The sequence below is a fragment of the Paroedura picta genome, chromosome 16 (genome assembly GCF_049243985.1).
Source record: "Paroedura picta isolate Pp20150507F chromosome 16, Ppicta_v3.0, whole genome shotgun sequence".
Classification (NCBI taxonomy): domain Eukaryota; kingdom Metazoa; phylum Chordata; class Lepidosauria; order Squamata; family Gekkonidae; genus Paroedura; species Paroedura picta.
The window spans coordinates 17,312,061-17,333,105 of NC_135384.1; the positions used below are offsets into that span (position 1 = coordinate 17,312,061).

Sequence of the window (21,045 nt, forward strand, 5' to 3'; positions counted from 1 at the left end):
TTCAAATATAACAACTTATATCCACTCCTGGATATCACGGAGGAAAGGTAGGGTCACTACGGATCAATCATGGATCTTGCAGAGGGAAAGTTTTAAGTGCCCAAAAACAAAATGGAAATCGATTACGGTGCAGAGGGGAGGGCTTTATTTGAACTGGGAGAGGATAAAAAGCAAAGTGCAGACTCGACCCTGCTTATCTTACAGTAGACATGGGGGCAAAAGAACTTCCAGACTATGGCCCTGTTCTTTCAAGAGAAGTGTAACCACATTCAGAGTGGGTGACACCTTAAACTGCGTCAGCCTGGAACGGGCAATTCGGATGACGCTGCACACAACTCTTCCTTAAACTCTTTGGGCAGAGTTTAAATATGTAGGTACAAAGCACTGGCTGTTCAAAGAGTAACTAGCTTATGCTAAATCTGTGACTGCATAGACAGCAGCTTTATTGAGAAGATAAACAACTATGCAAAGAAGAGAAGACAGAGAGAGTCCTAACAGTCTGATTAACTGTTGTTATGGAAGGGAAGCAGAAGGAAGTGTGCTTAAGGCCAAGGCACACGAGGAAAGGATGAAGGTCTATTTAACCTGGAGAGAAAATGACTAAGATGTGATATGATAGCCATCTTCAAGTAATTGAAGGGCTGTCATGTAGAAGATGGAGCAGAGCTGTTTTCTGTTTCCCAGAGCAGCGGTTCTCAACCGAGACCCTTACAGCAGGGGCAGCGGCACGTGTGCACATGCGCTACCACTGCTTCTGCTCGCCATGGCACTGGCCTCCTTCACGCCGCCTCGGTGAGCTCCAAGGTGGCACAGAGGAGGCCAGCACTATACCACCGACACCCCCAGGGAAAGGCCGAATGACCCCTCAAGGGATCACAACCGTCAAGCTGAGAACCACTGTCCCAGAGGGTCAAACCAGATGGGTTGAAATTAATTCAAAAGAATTTTCTGTTCAACATCCGGAAGACGTTTCTGACAGAGCAGTTCCCCAGTGGAACAGGCTTCCTCGGTAGGTGGTGGGTTCTCCCTTTTTGGAAGTTTTTAAGCAGAGGCTAGATAGTCACCTGACAAATGGTGATTCTGTGAACTTAGGCAAATAGTGAGTGGGTGGGCAGAAGGGACCGTGTCTAAGCTTGCATGCCCAGGGAAATGCTGATTGCCACTTTGGGTCACAAGGTGAATTTCCTCCAGACCAAACTGATCAGGAATTCTGGTTTTTTTTTTTGGTGCGGAAGGGGATCATCTGGACATGGAATTGGAGTCATTGTAGGTGGGCAGGTAATTGTGAATTTCATGCATTCTGCAGGAGGTTGGACTAGATGACCGTGGAGGTCCCTTCCAACTCTATGATTCTAAAGGAGCCAATTAGAAGGAGGAGATTATTGGAAAATACCAAGATGTTCCTCATCTAAATATGCTAACTACACATTTCCTTAGACATCTCCTGAAGGACATTCTTCTTTGCTATTAAATCATGCACACAACAAATTTTGCATATTCCAACAAATCCCAGTTCACACCTTCCACTCACCAGGAGCGCTCCCATCTTGTCAAGACCAAGTTTATTAGCCTACTTCTAGTCCAAAACTACTTGAGGCATCAGTTCAGGGTTTCTACAGCCTCCTTGAGATTGGTTGGGAGCCCCAGATAGGGCTCTGTGGTTACAGTGATGATCTGGCACAGAACTCACCCAGCAGTTTCAGGGAAATGTTAAAGAGTATGGTCAATGGCATCCAAAGCTGCCAAGGTGACCCAAAAAAAACAACGGAGCCACCCTCCCTCTGTCCATCTCTCAGCTCAGGTCATTCACCGAGGCTGTTTCATAACCAGCAGGTCTAAAATCAGATTGCCCAGGATCCAACCTATTTCAACAGGAAAGCTTGAAGTTGTCCAGGCACTCCCCATTCAAACACTTTGCTCAAGAATGGAACATTTGAGACATTTACTGAGATCTCCTCGGTAGGCTTCTTAGAAGTCGATGCATACCACAGCCTGGTTCAAAACCAGCGTGGCCATTCTGTCTCTCAAGGAGGCGTTAACTAACAGTTGAACCCAGGTTACCAGCACACCCCTTCCCTCGGGCATATTTAAACAGCCAGGAAGGCTACACCAGTATATTGTCAGGGAACATAATTCTTCACATGATCAGAGGCATTCTCATCTTTTCATTTCACATATGCCAGGCTAGAGACCAGTAAATAAAACCAATACCTGGTTTTATTTTTTAACTACTTTTTTTTAACAAATACACCTTGGCACATGTCCTACATGCATGCACACTGCAGAATCCACTGGGAATTTACCTTCTTAATGGGTTCTGAAAAGGGACATTCTGGGAAGAGCATTTGCTGTATTTATTTTATTCTATTTATATACCACCCTCCCTTGCAACTCAGGGCAATTTAGAATTACAGAATCATAGAGTTGGAAGGGGCCACACAGGCCATCTAGTCCAACCCCCTGCTCAACGCAGGATCAGCCCTAAGCATCCTAAAGCATCCAAGAAAAGTGTGTATCCAACCTTTGCTTGAAGACTGCCAGTGAGGGGGAGCTCACCACCTCCTTAGGCAGCCTATTCCACTACTGAACTACTCCGACTGTGAAAAATTTACATGGGAACTTTCATAGCATAGTACAGTACAATATCTTGGTTTGAAACACATAACATTTTTAAAAATAGCATCTTGCGTGAACTTTTATAATCAGTATCAGTAAAATATAATATAAAACGATTTGGTTTTGTTACTCCAGTTTGATGTTCAGCAATGGGACTCGGATTTACTGCACTGCTGGTTCAGATTCTTTCTATGAGTGCAGTTGGTGGGGGGGCTCTGGTTGGTGGCAGGTTCACTTGCCTTGACAGAAAGACTGGTGGAAGAGCTCCAGTTTGCAGACTTCCCTGACATGTTGTACCATATACTTCTGCTGTGTCCTAAGTTTGAAGTATTTCGTCGCCCGTTAGCTAATTATCTGAAGAAATTGAAATTCAGCTGTGTTAATGAGAAACACTGGATTAAAATGATACTAAATGTGAGGGACTCAGCAACTATTATAAAAGTAGCAAAGTTTTTACTGGCAATTTTAAATGAAAATCTTTTACAATAGATCTTACGTCTGAAACTGTTTGAAATTTTCGTTTTATGCTTTGCAATTTTATGCCAATAAAGGCACTCTGAATCTGAATCTAACATCGGGCCTTCAACTCGCGGGTATGGGAGAGCTTTCTCAAGAGGCGGCCAAAGTGACCTAACCCTAGGGGCAGGGATCTCCAGCAGATTAGCACCCGTGAGCGAAGAGCCCTGCGGGGGCGATAAAAGACAAGCGATCCCTCAGATACTATTCTAAGAATACACATTTTACTACACTTCGTATTGGTCTAAATGACTGTTAATAAGATTGTTGTTGTATTCTAATAATATATATCATTGAAAGACTGCTGTGTCAAATGTTCTTGGCACTGCAGCATCCACTGGGAATTTGTTAGTGAGTTCTGAAAAGACTTTTTGGGAAATGCATTAGCTATACGTTGCTGTTACAGTGCATGCCAGAGATAAATTCACAGAGCATTTTACCTGTAAATTGTATGTCTAACTTGGGTACAGTTTAGAACAGGGGTAGTCAAACTGCGGCCCTCCAGATGTCCATGGACTACAATTCCCATGAGCCCCTGCCAGCATTTGCTGGCAGGGGGCTCCTGGGAATTGTAGTCCATGGACACCTGGAGGGCCGCAGTTTGATTACCCCTGGTTTAGAACGGCTTCTTAGGCTCAGCTTTGTTTTATTAATCCCTTGGTGCATCACACATACCCTCCATAGGACGTTTCTGTACCTGGGGGAATTTCTCTCACCCACACCGAGAGGCCGCTTGTGGGGCCACAGCCTAGGCGCCGTGATCATTTCAGGCAGAAGCAGGACGTGGTAAGCTGAGAGGCCCCGTTTGCCTAAAGTGCTGATCCCAGGGGACTGTGCTCTGGGCCTGGGGGTTTGAGTTACCTAAGTGGATGAGCAAAACGGACCAAAGCCAGGCAGCTAATTATAAACGCTTCTTGGCCCTGCCTGCTTCCTCGGAGCACAGAGGCCTGTTCCCTCTGTGTCCCTAATAGGACACAGGGTCCCCGAAAAGGCAATGTGAGATGGAGGCCCTGAAAGGTCAAGCAGGCAGTCAGGAAGAGCTGAAGGGCCCACAGGTGGACAGGGCTAAATCAAGGCCCCCTGGAAGAAGCTCGGCAGGCCCTGAAGGGTGAGGCAGACGGCGTGCCTCAAGGGGAAATGTTGGGACAGTCATTTGAAAGCTGGTTTAAATGTATTGTTTTCGTCGACACCATCTGGCTCAGACACCCAAAATACGTTAGGCAGTTTCAGTGGAGGCATGAAAACATACACGTTGCACCCTACATGGCCCTCAGAGATCCAGGTGAATAAAATGCTATATCCACTTCACAATAAAGTGTCTATTACCGGTATGATTTTTCTCACTCACCTCCCCCAACACACACTCCAAAACAGAGAAACAACATAACAACATATGTATGTTAGGGGTTATTTTCATATGTCTTGTTTGACCCTGGATTTGGGGTTTCTCTTACTTTCTGTGACCTTTCCCAAACTGGCCTTTGTGTAATGTTTTGGGGAAGATTGTGGCAGAATTGGAACAGCTGCTGGGTAAGGTTGTGCATGGTGGCATCTGAATCGGCCATTCCAGGCTGCATTCGGCCTGGAACGGCTGATTCAGCTGCCACTACACACAACCCTACTGCTGGGTGTTCCACTTCCCCAGTTCATATTGTGGCCATTTCCCCATTGCCACCAGGGAATCATTAGGGGTGAGTGGTTTTAAATCATTAAATTATATACAATTACAATGGCATGTTAGAGTGTCAATTACCCGTAGTGGTAACTTTTTATTGTTCCCCCCACCAGTCCCATCAGGGTAGAATTTGCCCTGGGCTTTTTATCCCCAGTGACCCCAAATTAAAGAAAATCATCTGCACGTTATTTGATTTCCATTCTGATATTTAGCGCTTTAAATTCTCCCCCTGCAACGTCTATGATTGATCTGCAGTGCCACTACCTCCCCCCGCGATATCTCTGCATTTTGCCGGATCACCGATGCTGATATAGCACAGCAGTCTGTCGCTGATTGCTCAGGGCGTCAGTTCAAAGATTGTCTGGTTCCTGGTTGCCATTCCCTCACAAGACTTATTTTGGCCCTCATTTTGGGATCTGTTTTAAAGTGACTGCGCTCCAAAAGCCCACACTTCCCTCAGCAGAGATTTGCCTCTTCGATTTAAAAGAAGAAGAAAAAGAAGAAGAGTTGGTTCTTATATGCCGCTTTTCTCTACCTGAAAGAGTCTCAAAGCGGCTTCCATTCGCCTCCCCTTTCCTCTCCCAACAACAGACACCCTGTGAGGGAGGAGAGGCTGAGGGAGCCCTGACATTATTGAAGAAGAAGAAGAGTTGGTTCTTATATGCCGTTTTTCTCTACCTGAAGGAGTTTGCTGGCAGGGGCTCATGGGAACTGTAGTCCATGGACATCTGGAGGGCTGCAGTTTGACCACCCCTGCTCTAGAGTCTCAGGCAGAGGTAGAGTTGCCTGCTCCGGGTTGGGGAATTCCTGGAGACTTCTGGGGTGAAGATCGAGAAGGGTGGGGTTTGGAGAGAGGTGGAGCTTCAGTGGGTACAACCCGTACAGTCCGCCTTCCAAAGTGGCTATTCTCTCCAGGGGAACTGATGTCTGTCACCAGGAGATCAACTGTGATAATGGGAGATCCCCAGCTGCCTCCCACAACAGCACATATTCAGGTTGCCAAACTGCAATAGGAGCCCGGAGTTGTCTTGGAGTTACAACTGGCCTCCAGATTGCAGAGATCGGTTTCCCTAGAGGAAATGGAAGCTTCTGGGGCAATGTCATCCCATCCCAACTCAAACTCTACTCTCCCCTGACTGATCATGGGTTATTATTGATTTATCTATTCTTATATTTTTAGCCTGCCCTTCCCTGAAGGCTCAGGATAGGTTATAACATATAATAACAACAACAGCATGTTTATTGGCATGCAAATGTAAAAACACATCATTCTCTAAACCTTATAAAATCTAAAAACTTATAACAGGTAGCACCAACAAAACCATGAATTTCCACAGATTTCCCAGCCCGGAGCTGATGACAGTGCGTATCCCTTGCATTCTGTATTCCCAAACGGATGAGTGCATCCCTGGGGCGCACCAACCGTCCTCAGTCACTCCTATGATGCAGCACTGACATGTTTTACAAAGTGGTCTGGAGAGGGTCCAAAATATCTAGAGAATCCAAAGCCCAGAGAAATGGCAGGCTTTGCCTACAGCAGGGGGCTCGCTGGCAGGGGGCTCCTGGGAATTGTAGTCCATGGACATCTGGAGGGCCGCAGTTTGACTACCCCTGGCCTACAGGAACGATCCTTTGTGTGCCTGCAGCCTGCCCTGGCAGATTTCCAAAGGTGGGAGTGAGGATCAGGATACTAATATATAGGGGCTTTACGCACCGGGATCTTTGTAGCAAATTGGTCACTGAATGAAAAATCGCCATTTAAAATAGTGGAATTCGTCGTTATGCATACCTGCCTTTGTAGTGGAATCCAGTTGCGTTTTGTAGCGTTTCCCACAGGCTTCCGGTCTCGGCAGAAATAGCTAGAAAGGAAGCGCTATTGCCGAGCTCGTCCCGCCCCTGGCCGTCAAGCAGCCAATGGGCAGCCGTTAGCATGCTCCCAAACAGCCCCTTTCCCTTTAAGAAAGGTGTTTTTTTTTTAAAAAAACAGACCCATTGCAACGAATCTGTGTTAATTCGTTGCAACGGAGAGACCCATCCAGCTGCCTGGTGTGTTTGAGCTGTCGTTTGATCGTTGCCACGCTCCCTCCGAGTGAAACCCCCCCCCCCTCTCACGGGCCCGATTTTCGGCTGAATGAATGTGTAAAAAATAAAGGGAAAATACATCAGCAAACGGGCTTCTCTGTTCTTTGTGCTTAGTGACTGAAGGGAAGGGACTGAAGCCGGGGAAGCCTCTAAACTGAAAGAGGCTCGCTGGTGCGTTTATCCCCGCTCGCTCGGAGAAAAAAAAATGGCGATCGCTTCGCCGGAAGATCAGAGAAGAGAGCCAGGGGGAGGGACTTTGTAGAAACCGCAACAATGTTAATGCACAGGTCTTTTTCGCTAGTGTTGCAGATTGGTTGCAGGAGTGTATCGCTTTCCGGAGGGTGAATCCACTTTTGGGGATTTCCCTGAAAGCGCTACAAGGAAGCGCTTTTTGCAGATTGGTTTCAGGTGTGTGGCAGATTGTCGACGACGTTGTGCATAACAGCAAATCAGTAGCGTTTTCAATTGGCAACCATTGTGCTATTTTGAAGGCGTGCAAAAAGCCCCATAATGTTCAGATAATAAATACAAGAGTCTGTATGAACTCGGGGCTCATATTTGTTTGTTTGTTTGTTTATATTTCAATTTATGCCTGTCACTTCCAAAACATATTCAGCTCATGGTGGTTTACAGTAAAAGAATAAAATACAATATGACATAATAAAAATACAATATGACCCCTCAACAATAACAACAACAAAGATGGCAGGAAAACCATCTAAAAACCCAACCCCTCCCCAATCCAACCCCAATAGCCACTATCATCCTCAGGAGAGAGATGATGCCCAGATACCAAAGGCAGTGTCCCTGCAGGGCCTTAATAGGGAGGGACCCGATCTTCCTGGCCTGTCCTCAACCAAATGCCTGGCAGAAGGATTTTACAGGCTCTGCAGAACGATGACAGCTCTGTCAGGGCCCTCAGTTCTTCTGGGAGCTCATTCCACCTTGGTCAAGGCCAGTTGAGCCTTCCGGGGGCTGGGGATAACCAGCAAATTTATACCCGCAAAGCAAAGAGCCCTATGGGGGCATAAGGAGACAAGTGGTCCTCCAGATAGGGCCCAGGCCACAAATGGCCTTAAAGGTAAGAACCAAAAGCTTGAATCTGATCCAGATGCCAATTGGTAATCAATGCATCTGCCTCAGCATTGGCAGGACGTGGGTCCTCCAAGATGATCTCATGAGGACCCTAGCGGTTGCATTTTGCACCAGCTGCAATTTCCAGGTCAGGGACAAAGGAAGGCCCATGTAGAGCGAGTTACAGAAGTCTAATCTGGAAGTGACCCTTGCATGGATCACTGTGGTCAAGTGTTCTGGGGACAGGTAGGGCGTTAGTAGCTTAGTTTGACGAAGGTGGTAAAATGCCAATTGGGCTACCTTCGTGATCTGAGTCTCCATAGATAAGAAGGCATCGAAGATCACCCCCAAATTCCTGGCCGTAGGTACAGCCATAAGCTGCACTCCATCTAGGCAGGGGAGCCATGTCTTCTGATCCTGCCTCTTCCTACCCAGGCACAGGAGTTCCATCTTGGAGGGCTTGAGTTTCAGGCAACTCTGCCTGAGCCATACAGACCCTGCTTCCAAACAACTGGCAGATGTTTCTGGGGAGGAGTCCGGCCAACAACCAGCAGGAGAGAGTTGGGTGTCATCAGTGTACTGATGGCAACCCAGTCCGAAGCCCCAGAGCAGCTGTGCCAGATGTTAGATATATAGATGTTAAAAAGCATGGGGGAGAGTATTGCCCCCTGCAGCACCCCACAGGAGAGTGCAAAGGGGCCAGACAGCTCTCCCTGCACTACCACCCTCTGTGTCCGGTGCTGGAGAAAGGAGACCAGACACTGCAAGGCTGTCCTCTAATCTCTGCCCTGGCAAGGCAGTGGGCTAGCAACTCGTGGTCGACCACATCATATGCAGCCGACAGATCAAGAAGTACGAGGATAGCCCAACCGCCTAGATCCAGCTGGTGCCAGAAATTGTCCATCAGGGCAACCAGTGCAGTCCCCACCCCGTGGCCAGGACAGAAGCCCGACTGATACAGGTCAAAGGCTGAAGTTTCCTCCAAGGACTTGGTTTGCAGCGGCCCTCTCAATTACCTTGCCCAGAAACGCAAGATGCGAGCCTGGGCAGTAGCTGGCGGGGTCCCGCGGATCCAGCAATGTTTTTTTTTTCAAAAGAGAGTGAACCACTGCCTCCTTCAGTCCTTTGGGGAACTCTCTCGATGTCAGAGAGAGGTTGACAATATCCCTCAAAGGGCCTCCTATCCATTGGTCACCCGATTTGAGCAGCCATGATGGACAAGGGTCCAGGTGGCCAGTGGTTGCCCTCACCGACCCCAGCAACTTGTCCACTTCAGTTAAAGAGAGCTGTCTGAAGTAGGGTTGGGTGCTTTGGTGCCCAAAGCGGCCAACCCTAGCTCTGAAGCCATCAAACATCACCTCCTGTGATGGCCACGGAGCTTCCAGTCCACGTTCTGCATCAAATGTGGCAGGAAGGTCCTGGCGGAGCAACAAGACTTTATCCACAAAAAGCTCACTAATGCCTCGCAGCTCAAATCCAAATACAGGTTGCTTTATTTTTTTAAAATTGTGATGCTACCTTGGAATGGTACAGTGCATCATTTAAGGCGGTTTACAATGTGCCAGAAACATTCTATATGGAGTCAAGATAACAGGCAGCTCCAATGAAACCAAACCTATGAAAACTGCTGTGACAGAGGCAGGACACTGCACATGGGGCACATGCACGGATGTGCTAATGGCTTTGCCCGACTGGATGGTGCCTCCATGCTGGCAAATGGTGCCTGGTGCACTACCAAGACAAGATCAAAGAAAAGCCTCTGGGCTGAATCCGAGCATCTTGTCCATTGACAGAACATGGCACAATTCCTCAGGGCCTTCCGGCAGGCTTTTGGCTGGGACCAAAGTTAACATCTGTCCATCTACCTATTTATGGCCCCACCCATCCATCCATCCATCTATTTATTCATCTATTTAACCCCAGACCGGGCCAGCTTTTGGGATAAACACAATCGCTCCTCTTCGGAAGAACTGTTGCTGCTAATTTTTAACCTTGTAATCCATTTAAAATTAAATTTAAACTTAAATTCTATTTGTTTTAATTATTGTGTTTTGTATACAACTTTGTACACCACCCTGAGCTGGTTAGCCAGGAGGGCAGTCTAAAAATCTAATAAATGGCATTTCTGCCTGCAGAACAGAAGTTTCTCTCCACCCCTCCTGGGTCCACTCAGAGAGCTCCCAAAAGGCCTGTCGGGGGAACAGAGTGGGAGGGAGCCAAGAGGTGGTCTGCTGTGGGACTGGGGCTGCCAACTCTTGACTAGAGTTACAAACCTCCAGGTAGAGTTTGGAGTTCTCCTGGAATTACAATAGACTACTGTGATCAGCTCCCCTGGAGGAACTGGTAGCTTCGGAAGGCAGCCTGTAGTCTATCCTATGGCATGAACTCCCCACTGAGCTCTCTCTCTGGCCTTGCTGTCTGCAGGCACCACGCCCAAATCTCCAAGAATTTCCCTAGAGTTGGCAATCCTGTGGCACACATGGCAAGAAGAGCATGCCCATCTTCCGGTAGGACCTGTGGGGTCGTGGAGTAGAGCTCAATAAGGTTACAGCCTCCAAAGCCCAACTCTGTTTATGATTGGGCAGTAAGGATGCCCATTGGTGGTTTTACCCTTTGTATTAAAATGCTGTTTAAAATGCTGTCTAAAGCTGCACTATATCCTATTTTCTGGTAAAAAGAGAGGTGATAAATCTCATTGGTAAGCTGATGAATAGCACATCCCATGGGATGGGGCAGGAGGGTAAAAGGGGTCTTTGCATGGCACCGGGGCAGACGTTAGCAAAAGACCAGGCTTCGCATTCCATTTGCATGCTTGTTACTGCCTCCTATTTCCACGAATATCTAAACCAGTTAAAGAGAGCAGACTCTAATCTGGAGAACAAGGTTTGATTCCCCACTCCTCCACATGCAGCCAGGTGGGTGACCTTGGGCTACTCATAGTTCTCTTAGGGCTGTTCTTGCAGAGCAGTTCTGTTAGAGCTCTCTCAGCCCCACCTACCTCACAGAGCGTCTGTTGTAGGGAGAAGAGGGGAAAGTGTTTGTAAACTGCCTTGTTGTCAGTGGTGTTTCATCAGACTGGAGGGAGGTGAGTAGCGGGGTACCTCAGGGCTCGGTGCTCGGCCCGGTACTTTTTAACATATTTATTAATGATCTAGATGAGGGGGTGGAAGGACTACTCATCAAGTTTGCAGATGACACCAAATTGGGAGGACTGGCAAATACTCCGGAAGATAGAGACAGAGTTCAACGAGATCTGAACACAATGGAAAAATGGGCAAATGAGAACAAGATGCAATTTAATAAAGATAAGTGTAAAGTTCTGCATCTGGGTCAGAAAAATGAAAAGCATGCCTACTGGATGGGGGATACGCTTCTAGGTAACACTGTGTGTGAACGAGACCTTGGGGTACTTGTGGATTGTAAACTAAACATGAGCAGGCAGTGTGATGCAGCGGTAAAAAAGGCAAATGCCATTTGGGGCTGTATCAACAGGGGCATCACATCAAAATCACAAGATGTCATAGTCCCATTGTATATGGCACTGGTCAGACCACACCTGGAATACTGTGTGCAGTTCTGGAGGCCTCACTTCAAGAATGACGTAGATAATATTGAAAGGGTACAGAGGACGAGGATGATCTGGGGCCAAGGGACCAAGCCCTATGAAGATAGGTTGAGGGACTTGGGAATGTTCAGCCTGGAGAAAAGGAGGTTGAGAGGGGACATGATAGCCCTCTTTAAATATTTGAAAGGTTGTCATTTGGAGGAGGGCAGGATGCTGTTCCCATTGGCTGCAGAGGAAAGGACACGCAGTCTTGGGTTTAAACTACAAGTACAACGATATAGGCTAGATATCAGGAAAAGATTTTTCACAGTCAGAGTAGTTCAGCAGTGGAATAGGCTGTCTAAGGAGGTGGTGAGCTCCCCCTCACTGGCAGTCTTCAAGCAAAGGTTGGATACACACTTTTCTTGGATGCTTTAGGATACTTTGGTCTGATCCTGCATTGAGCAGGGGGTTGGACTAGATGGCCTGTATGGCCCCTTCCAACTCTATGATTCTATAATCCATTGGGTAGTGACAAACAGGGTATAAAACAACAACTCTGCTTCTTCCTATAAACCCAAATACTGAGAGTTGGATCAAGACTAAATCGGCAGTATACACTGATTTCCCCTTCTCACTGCAGAGTCTCCTCAGATCACTCCTGATGGAGATCATTGGACTGCAGCAGGTTCTGTCACTGGAAAATGTAGTTTAGATCAGGGGTAGTCAACTTGTGGCCCTCCAGATGTCCATGGACTACAATTCCCATGGGGCCCTGCCAGCAAATTGTAGTCCATGGACATCTGGAGGACCACAGGTTGACTACCCCTGGTTTAGATCCAGCCCATAGAATTTAAAATGCCTTCCAGAAGTTACAAAGAGCCCTTTGTGAAGCTGATACAAAACAATACTGGTGGGTTATCCAGTCCCCCTCAATAATCAGCTGGCTTTCTCCTATTGCCTTTCTCAATTTTTTTACCATTGAGAAACCCCTGAAACATTTTTGAGGCTTCAAGAAACCCCAGAAGTGGCAGGATCATGCAGAGTATGGTTGGGCAGAGTGGCTGTGTACATGCCCACCCAGGCTCCATCTCTGGCCATTTTGGGAGGGAGCGGGCTGGGTTGATATATACGGTTATATACCTGATAAATGGTTAATAATTTTAAAAAAAAATTATTTAAAATTAACTCCCACCCACCCATTCAGGAAACCCTTGCAGGGCTGTCAAGAAACCCCAGGGCTTCACAAAACTCTGGTGGAGAAAGCCTGCTATGCATAGCACAATCCTATGTAGAGTTACTCTGGAGTAAGCCAATTCAAATCAGTGGGCTCAGACTGGCCGACTTCTGCACAAGATTGTTAGCCACGGTTTTGTGGCAACAGAAGTGACTGTCTGATTTAAACCAGCTGTGGTGTAACTGCAGTGGCCACGCAAAGGATCCTGGGAAAGACAGTTTTCTGAGGATCCCCTGCATGCTTGTTGTGCGATTTGGCGTCCGAAGCAGCCTTTCGTGCCTGAAGCAGCCAGAGAACGGCCGCTTTGGATGCCAAACCTGGTATTGGCAAAGACACCACAAACATCCTGATTTGAGCACCAGTTGGCCCTGAGAGACTTGTGTTTCTGTTCATTCCCTTGACCTCGCCAGGAAATCCACTTCTCAGCCTAACCTACCTCACAAAGGTCCTGCAGATAAGAACATACTGTAAAAAGAGAAAGCGGGAGAGAGAGAGAGAGATAAGGATATTAGCACAGCACATCCTGGGAAAGAAACCTGACATGAATATACATGTGAAACTACCTTATGCTGAATCAGACCAGGAAGGGCATTCTGTGGTGGTCCAGATGCCAGTATAATTTTTTGTTGATTTGCACGGGCAACAGAGACGCCAAATAGCATTCAGCAATCTCTTTTCCCACTCGTATTTGCTATGGCAGGGGTAGTCAAACTGCGGCCCTCCAGATGTCCATGGACTACAATTCCCAGGAGCCCCTGCCAGCGAATGCTGGCAGGGGCTCCTGGGAATTGTAGTCCATGGACATCTGGAGGGACGCAGTTTGACTACCCCTGTGCTATGGTGTCCCTTTTACACCAGATGTGCCTTGGACTGTCAGGGAGGATGGATCGCTGGAGCAATCACGGAAGGAATAGCGTGCTTCCGAGCTTATATTTGTTTGGCGCAAAGGACAATCGGGCCAGGCGGTTTCCTAGCAAGCAACCTCCTGATCTGAATCCCGACTCAGAAGGGCTTAGGGAGAGTCTGGAACAGTCGCCAGGCAACCACACTTCCTCCAATCTCCTCAAAACAAAACAGCTCAGAAATGCAACACCAACTGGGCAAAGGGATGGGGCGGAATGTCGGCTGAAGCTAGAGGCCTTCCAGCTGCCCCCCTCTCAGCCCCACTGGCAGGTGGTTTGTCTTCCCCTTGGGTCGTCCAGAGAACTGCCAGCCAGCCAGAGCCTAACTGACATGACAAGCTGTTTGTACTGGAGCACTGAGATGTCTATTATACCTCACTTTCTCCACAATGGGGACCCAAAATGGCCTACAACCTTGTTCTCATTTCCTCTGTTTTAAATCCACAACAACAAACTTGTGAGGTATTTCATCCAAGGTCACCATGCATGGGAATGACTAATGCATGGGAATGACTAATCCAAGGTCACCATGCATGTTTCTACGGTGGAGCAGGGATTCAAACTTGTGTCTCCCTGATCCTTGTCCAGTTGCAAGGGTGGGGTAATGGGAGAAACCTCTACTTGAGACCCCGAAGAGCCACTGTCAGTTAGAGTGGACAGAACTGGCCTTGATGGACCAATGATTTGATTCAATATAATAAGACAGCTTCATTTGTTCATGTACACATATGTGGGGGTCATGGGTAGGGCACTCTCTCTGCACATATGATAAATGCAACAACAGAAAAGGACAATTTATCTCTGCTCCAACAAATTGTGCAGGCTTTTGCAGAACTAGAAAAGTTTGCAAAACCTACTGCTTCTGAGCGTACAACTGAAAACATTGTGTCCTGAGCAACAATGGCTCTGTCAACCCACTTCCAATGGATTGTTCCAGCTGGGAGCTGGAAGACTGTAAGGGAGCATATCAATCACTCTGTTTCTGAGATAGTGGTATTTGTGTGTCCATCATGCAATTTGCACAGTGGACATCCAGAAAAAGAATCTGTTGCATGGATCGCTTCTCTGTGGTCAAGGCCTAAGAGGTAAAATAGCATCTTCCAGAGTGCTCAGAACAAGAATAGTTGTAGGATTAATGTCAAACATTCTTAAATCTACCATCCCTACCTGGAGAAGCAAAGAGATGGATTGACAAAATCAGGTGGGTGACCAAAGATCGACTTGCAAGGGATGCTCAGAAAGGAAATTTACAGAACAAAACCAACAGCTCCTGGCTAAAACCTCCTTTGGGCATTAGTAGGGATTTACAACCTCTCCTGGAAGATGAAAATCCTTCCTTGCCACAGATCCAGGGAAGGGAGTCCTTGCCTTGCTTACAGACCTGCCTCAACCAAAAAGAACAACTATAACTACTAACCAGCAATAATGGTCCATCAAGAGATCTGGACAAGGCTTTGTGCAAGTCCTCTGTGCACCTGCCACCCCCCCTCCTCTATGCCACCAGGGGACTTTTTTAAAAAAATGGCTCTAACCATTACAATGCTTTATTGTGGCAGTTTCCTCGTTTCTCTGAATTCCCAACATTCATTTTTTAAGTCTCTAGTCTGCAGAAATATAAGTGGAAAGGTACATCCTTTATACTGCCACCGCAAAAGATCCAGAGACTTAAAAAACAACAACACAAAGCTACAAATCCATAGGAAGTGATAAATCATGGCAATAGAGGACTATAATGCTGAAGCCAAAGTTCAGTTTGTTCTGCCTCTGTTTTCAGAAGTTCCTACATATTGCAAAACTGGCAGCAAATACCATGTTTTTCATAGTCACAAACGAAGAGAATAAGTCTCTGCTTCAAGAGGGGGAGAGGCTGCAGCTGCAAGGAATTAATGCAAGCTAATGTACATAATTAAGATTAGATTTAAGTGAGGATGAGGACTACATCACAAACACATCACTTCCTTTCTGGCCTCTTGTTCTTCTGGGTAGCCTGCTGCACCTGTTTCCTGCAAGCTGTGTGGACAGCACCTGCCAGGTGACAGTGATCTGTGACGCATCTAAGACCTTGGCACAGAGTCATGGAAAAGCTGTCTGCAGCCCTTCTCCCCCTCCTCCCTGGCACCAAGACAATAGCTCTCAGGCTGGGTGCCATGTTCCCACAGCCTCATCTGTTCCACCCTCTTGGCATAATTCCCAGGTGGCATCCAGCACCCCTTAGCAGGGAACATAGCCCTAAAGCCAAGCCCATATCCCTCCGTAAGTGCTGCAGAGAGGAGACATGTCTCATGTTCTGCAGTGAGCTACTGTGCCATGGGGTTTGGAAGGCACAAAGTACATCCTCAGAACACATTCCTTACCCTCAAGATCGGCACGCAGTGTTCCGTGAGAGGAGAAAAGGAGGCACAAAGTCATAAACCACAAAGATTTGCAGAGAAACAAACTCTGGACCAGGGGTAGGCAAACTGCGGCCCCCCCAGATGACCATGGACTACAATGCTCATGGGAATTGTAGTCCATGGACATCTGGTGGGCCGCAGTTTGACCACCTCTGCTCTGGACAGTAAGCCCAGCCATGTTCTGAATCCCTTCCGAAGGTTGTTTGTAGGTTGTACGAAGATGTGAACAAAGGGGCATATCCCAGAATCCCTTGCAATTTCACAAAGGACAGTCAGGAACAGCAAACAAACCCTGCACTTAGCCAGGAATCACTTATTCACACACACACACACACACAGAAACACACAAACATTTCTTGGGAGGACTCAAGACAAAATTATTAACTAGGATGGCAGTTCTCAGCAATAGTCTATTCAGTAATGTTTACTGTCTGGAAATAGATCTTAGGTTTTACCCCCACCCCACCCCCAAAAAACATTTACGTTATTCTAGCTTGTTTTTTGGGCCTAACTCTTCCTGTGCCCTTAATATATCCAGATTAATTTTCTAGAGGAGCCTCTTGTGGCGCAGGGTGGTAAGGCAGCAGACATGCAGTCTGAAAGCTCTGCCCTTGAGACTGGGAGTTCGATACCAGAAGCCAGCTCGAGGTCAGCTCAGCCTTCCATCCTTCCGAGGTGGGTAAAATGAGTACCCAGCTTGCTGGGGGGTAAACATTAATGACTGGGGAAGGCACTGGCAAACCACCCATATAGAGTCTGCCATGAAAACGCTGGAGGGCGTCACCCCAAGGGTCAGACATGACTCGGTGCTTGTACAGGGGATACCTTTACCTTTACCTTTAATTTTCTATTTTCAAGCATAAAAGAAGAGGGCTGGTAAAGATAGTTTGAGGATGGCTGTCACTGATAACATCCCTTTGCTTATCTGATGGCTCAGGCAGAGGAAGAAGGGTCACCCGCACCTCTGCATCATGTCACAGGTGTGACTGGGGCTTGGTTTCAGCAGGAGCACTGGCTGAGAACCCTTTGGGTGTGCTTTTCAGATCACCAGATCAAAAACAACCTGACTGGATGGAGGAAATGTTGAAGCCTAAACAAAATCAGAGTGTTGGGCCATATACTTCCAGCATTTGTTCCCCCCAATATTTAGATATAAGGTGGCACTGATTTATTTTATTTTATTTATTATCTATACCTCCCTCCCCGAAGGCTCAGGGGGGTTCACATGGAACAAACAATACACAGAACTTTGTTTCTTCATAATAACATATAAGTGGACTATAACACTGGTATAACAATAACAATAGCAACTATAACTGAAAGTAACGGTCTAATTCACAGCAGTTCAAGAGGTCCATGGTTCTGGGTTCTTGGGAGGGAGGTTCAGGGCCCTGCAGATGTTATTGATTCCAGTCGGCCTCAACCAATGCCTGGTGGAAGAGTTCCCTCTTGCAGGCCCTGCAGAACTGTTTAGTTCCGTCAGAGCCCTGATCTCCTCCGGGAGATCATTCCACCAGGTGGGGGCCAGGGCAGAGAACGCTCTGGCCCTGGTTGAGGCCAAGTGGGCTTCTTTTGAGCCAGGGATCCTTAGCCGGTTGGCGGTGGCTGAGCGTAGAGCTCTTCAGGAGGCATAAGCAGAGAGGTGGTCCCTCAGGTACACAGGGCCCTGACCATTTATAGCTTTAAAGGTGATTACCAGAACCTTTCACCTGATCCAGAATTCAACCACTGCAGTTGATGGAGAATGGGCCAGCTGTGGGACCTCCATAGTGTTGCTATGAGGATCCTGGCTGCTGCATTTTGGACCAGCTGTAGTTTCTAGATCAAGGTTAAGGGCAGGTCTGTGTAGATCGTGTTACAGAACTCCAACCTAGACTAAAATTTCCACCAACTCTCCCCTCCAGACAAAGGTGAGCGTGTACCCAGTTATCAGTAAGTTCCACACACACATACAAAGCATTGTATGCTCGCATACTGTTTGCTCTGACAAAGTGTGCCCTACCCCATAAAAACCGTATGCTAAAACAAAGATGTATGAGTCCTTAAGGTGACTCAAGGCACCAGGGCCTCAGGCTGCGAAAGATGTTTTCCCATTGCCAGTCTATCTGGAAACCTTCAATGGGAGAGACTGGAGACTGAACCTGGGACCTTTGGCACGCAAACTATTTGCTTTATCGCTAAACCACAGCCTGTCGCCCACTAACTAGCTTTATATACAGATAGGAGATGATTTATTAGCCATGACCAACACATTGGAGTACATATGCAAGCAAAGTATTAGCTAGCATAAATGATGTAGCCACCTGTTGATTTAGTGGGGTTGTATTGCCCTAGCTGGTTATTTCTAAAGTCACTTTCCATATGTGGAGAGTATTAAAAATGGCATCTATCTATTTTTATTATACTGCTATCAATATACATGATTCCAGCACCGTTTATAATCTAAAGAGCTATTCTAGCATAAAGGTTAGAGTGTGAGACTGGGACCCATGAGGGTTGGGTGCTTCAGCCGCCCAAGTGTCCAAACCCCGACTCTGCCATGGCAGCTTGCTCTGTGACCCTGACTCTGCCATGGCAGCTTGCTCTGTGACCTTGTGCCAGTCATTTCGACTTGGCCAACCTGTCTCATGCAGGGCTACCAGGTCTGGGTTGGGACACACCTGGAAATTTGGGGGGGTGGAGACTGGGGAGGACAAGGAGGTGGGAATAGAAAGTTGAGAGGGGACATGATTGCTCCCTTTACATATTTGAAAGTTTGTCACTTGGAGGAGGGCAGGGAGCAGTTCCCATTGGCAGAAAGGATAAATCCCTGTCCAGCTGCTGCTTAAAGATGGCTAGTGTAATAGAAGATCTCCAGCCACCACCTGGAGGTTGGCAACCCTAGCTGGCATACTGCCAGTGGGGTTGTTACTTTCAAGGATAAAATGGGAGAAAGGGGGAACTATGTTGTAGGCCATTATGGGAGAAGATTGGGGCATAATTGCCTAATTAATGATTCAAGGAAAAAGGAGGGGAGGGCCAAGGTAACAAGGAATGATTGTACAATTGTACATAATTGGGCTTCCTTTCAGTTGGACAGAGATCATCAAATGCTTTAGGTAAAAAGCCGGTTTTCAAGGTGAACCAATGCAAACTAGGACAGAATGTGCGTCTTTCCCTCTGCAAGAGTGTGGGTTAGCAAATTAAGCTGAAAATTGCAGGGTATGCCGTTGAGGGGGAGGGACTGCCAGTAGATTTAAATGGGTTTCAAAAGGAGTGGGGTTACTAGCTACAGAACAGACACCAGCAGCTCATTCTCCTTCCTGTTTCCCTCTTATTTTAAGTGAAATTCCCAAATGCAAATATGCTGCCTCTTGTTCCAGTACCTCTCAGAACACAGCAGGTGCTTCTTCTCTGACAAAGACGCATTTGGAGATTTTGAACTGGCTCTATTTATCACATTTTTTATCCTGTTCTTCCTCGAAAGAGCAACACACCTGGTTCTCCCTCTTCGATTTAATCCTCAAAATAGCCCTGGGTGGCAAGTTTGGTTAAGGTCCAAGGTCACCCAGAAAGACACGTGGCGAGTGGGGATTTGAGCACACCAGCCACCGTATCACACAGACTTCACGCTAACACTGGCCGTGTCACACACCTTCTTCAAAAAGAGACACGAGGCAGCTGCCTCTGACCAGTTCCTGTGGCAGGTTGAAAGAAACCCTAAATGGCTTACAGCCCTTTTTGTTTTCACGTGAGGTACCACACAAATATACAACTTGCTTGGTTCAAAACGCACATTTTTTCCTGCTTTCAATCTCAGATTAGCCATCATCAAAAGACCAGCTGACAAGAAATGGAAAGTCATACCAAAACATTCATATTATGTCAGATAACACGCTAAACCTTCAAATCCAAAGATGGGGCATGGGGATTGGGGGCTGTGGCTTTTCAAAGCACAGAGTTTGGGACTGGGGGAGGCGCAATAGCTAGCCATACCTGCAAACTCACAATCCCAATATCCCACAAAATAAGAGTTTTAGTTTATGGGCATCTCTGTCCACCATGCCCTTGAAATTGCTGCGGTCCCTTACCGGGTTTGGCGGGCTCAGGCATGGCTAAAACCACTGGGTAGATTCACTGTGACGGTCGGAGTCGAGGATCTCCCCGGGGAGTGCACTTGGCCCCGTCCCTTTAAAGGCCCAGACGAGGGGACATGGAGAAGGTGTCACCTGACTCTCTGTGGCCCCGTGCCAAATTCCAGAGCTGTGGCATAAGCCATCTTCAAATCCCTGGCTTGGCCTTACTAGAAAAAGAACTTCAGCTTCGGGGAGGGAGGGGAGGGGAGGGGAGGGGAGGGGGGCTGTTATAAAGAGGAGGGCATGGTAATACAGGCACGAACCGGCTCAGAGTAAAAGGGGGGGGGGGGGACAGCATCTCTGTAAAGAGGACAAGGATGTTTCCAGAATGTTACCCATGTCAGAGAAGGTGTAGAAAGACATCTATGGAGCAGCTTGGGATTTGCAAGACCTATCTTCTGCCACAGGGCTCCTCAACTAAATTGTGGGGCACACAAATCCTCGCTGCCCCACATACTTGCAAATGCCCACACTTCCCATAGTAAGGTCGTAATTGGGAGCCACTGTGGTATACCAGTCTGAAATCCATCGTAAGCCAGAGGGGATCTAAGCTCAAATCCCCACCTAGTGAGGGTAATCTGGAGGAGCAGAAAAGAAAGCAGGAGACCATAAGAGCCCAACCCAAAACCGAAAGGAATGGCTCAGTCATCTGGCGACACACAGAATGAAATGGTACTTTGACTTCCAGTATCCATGCTGGGCAGGATACGGCAGCCTCACAACAAATGTAAACTACACCTGTGTCAGCGCTAGATAAATCACTTGTACCTCTGGCCTGGTGGTTTGGGATTGCTTGATTAAGGTAAACCCCGCCAAGAATCTAGCACCATTTCAAAGATGGGACTGACCGTTTCGTCAGAGACCAGAAATAGCTGGCCTCTCACTCATGCT

The 21,045-nt window shown here is 47.3% G+C and overlaps 1 protein-coding gene across 1 annotated transcript in view; it reads right to left on the reverse strand.

Moving 5' to 3' along the window:
- The window catches only part of MYBPC2 (myosin binding protein C2), an 84,514-nt gene extending 64,236 nt beyond the window's left edge, over nt 1-20,278 (reverse strand). Inside the window, exon 1 of the mRNA XM_077314300.1 lies at nt 20,110-20,278. Coding sequence (XP_077170415.1) covers nt 20,110-20,131 — 22 coding nt within the window. The 5' untranslated portion in view covers nt 20,132-20,278. The remainder of the gene's footprint in view (nt 1-20,109) is intronic.
- Nucleotides 20,279-21,045: the final 767 nt, after the last annotated feature.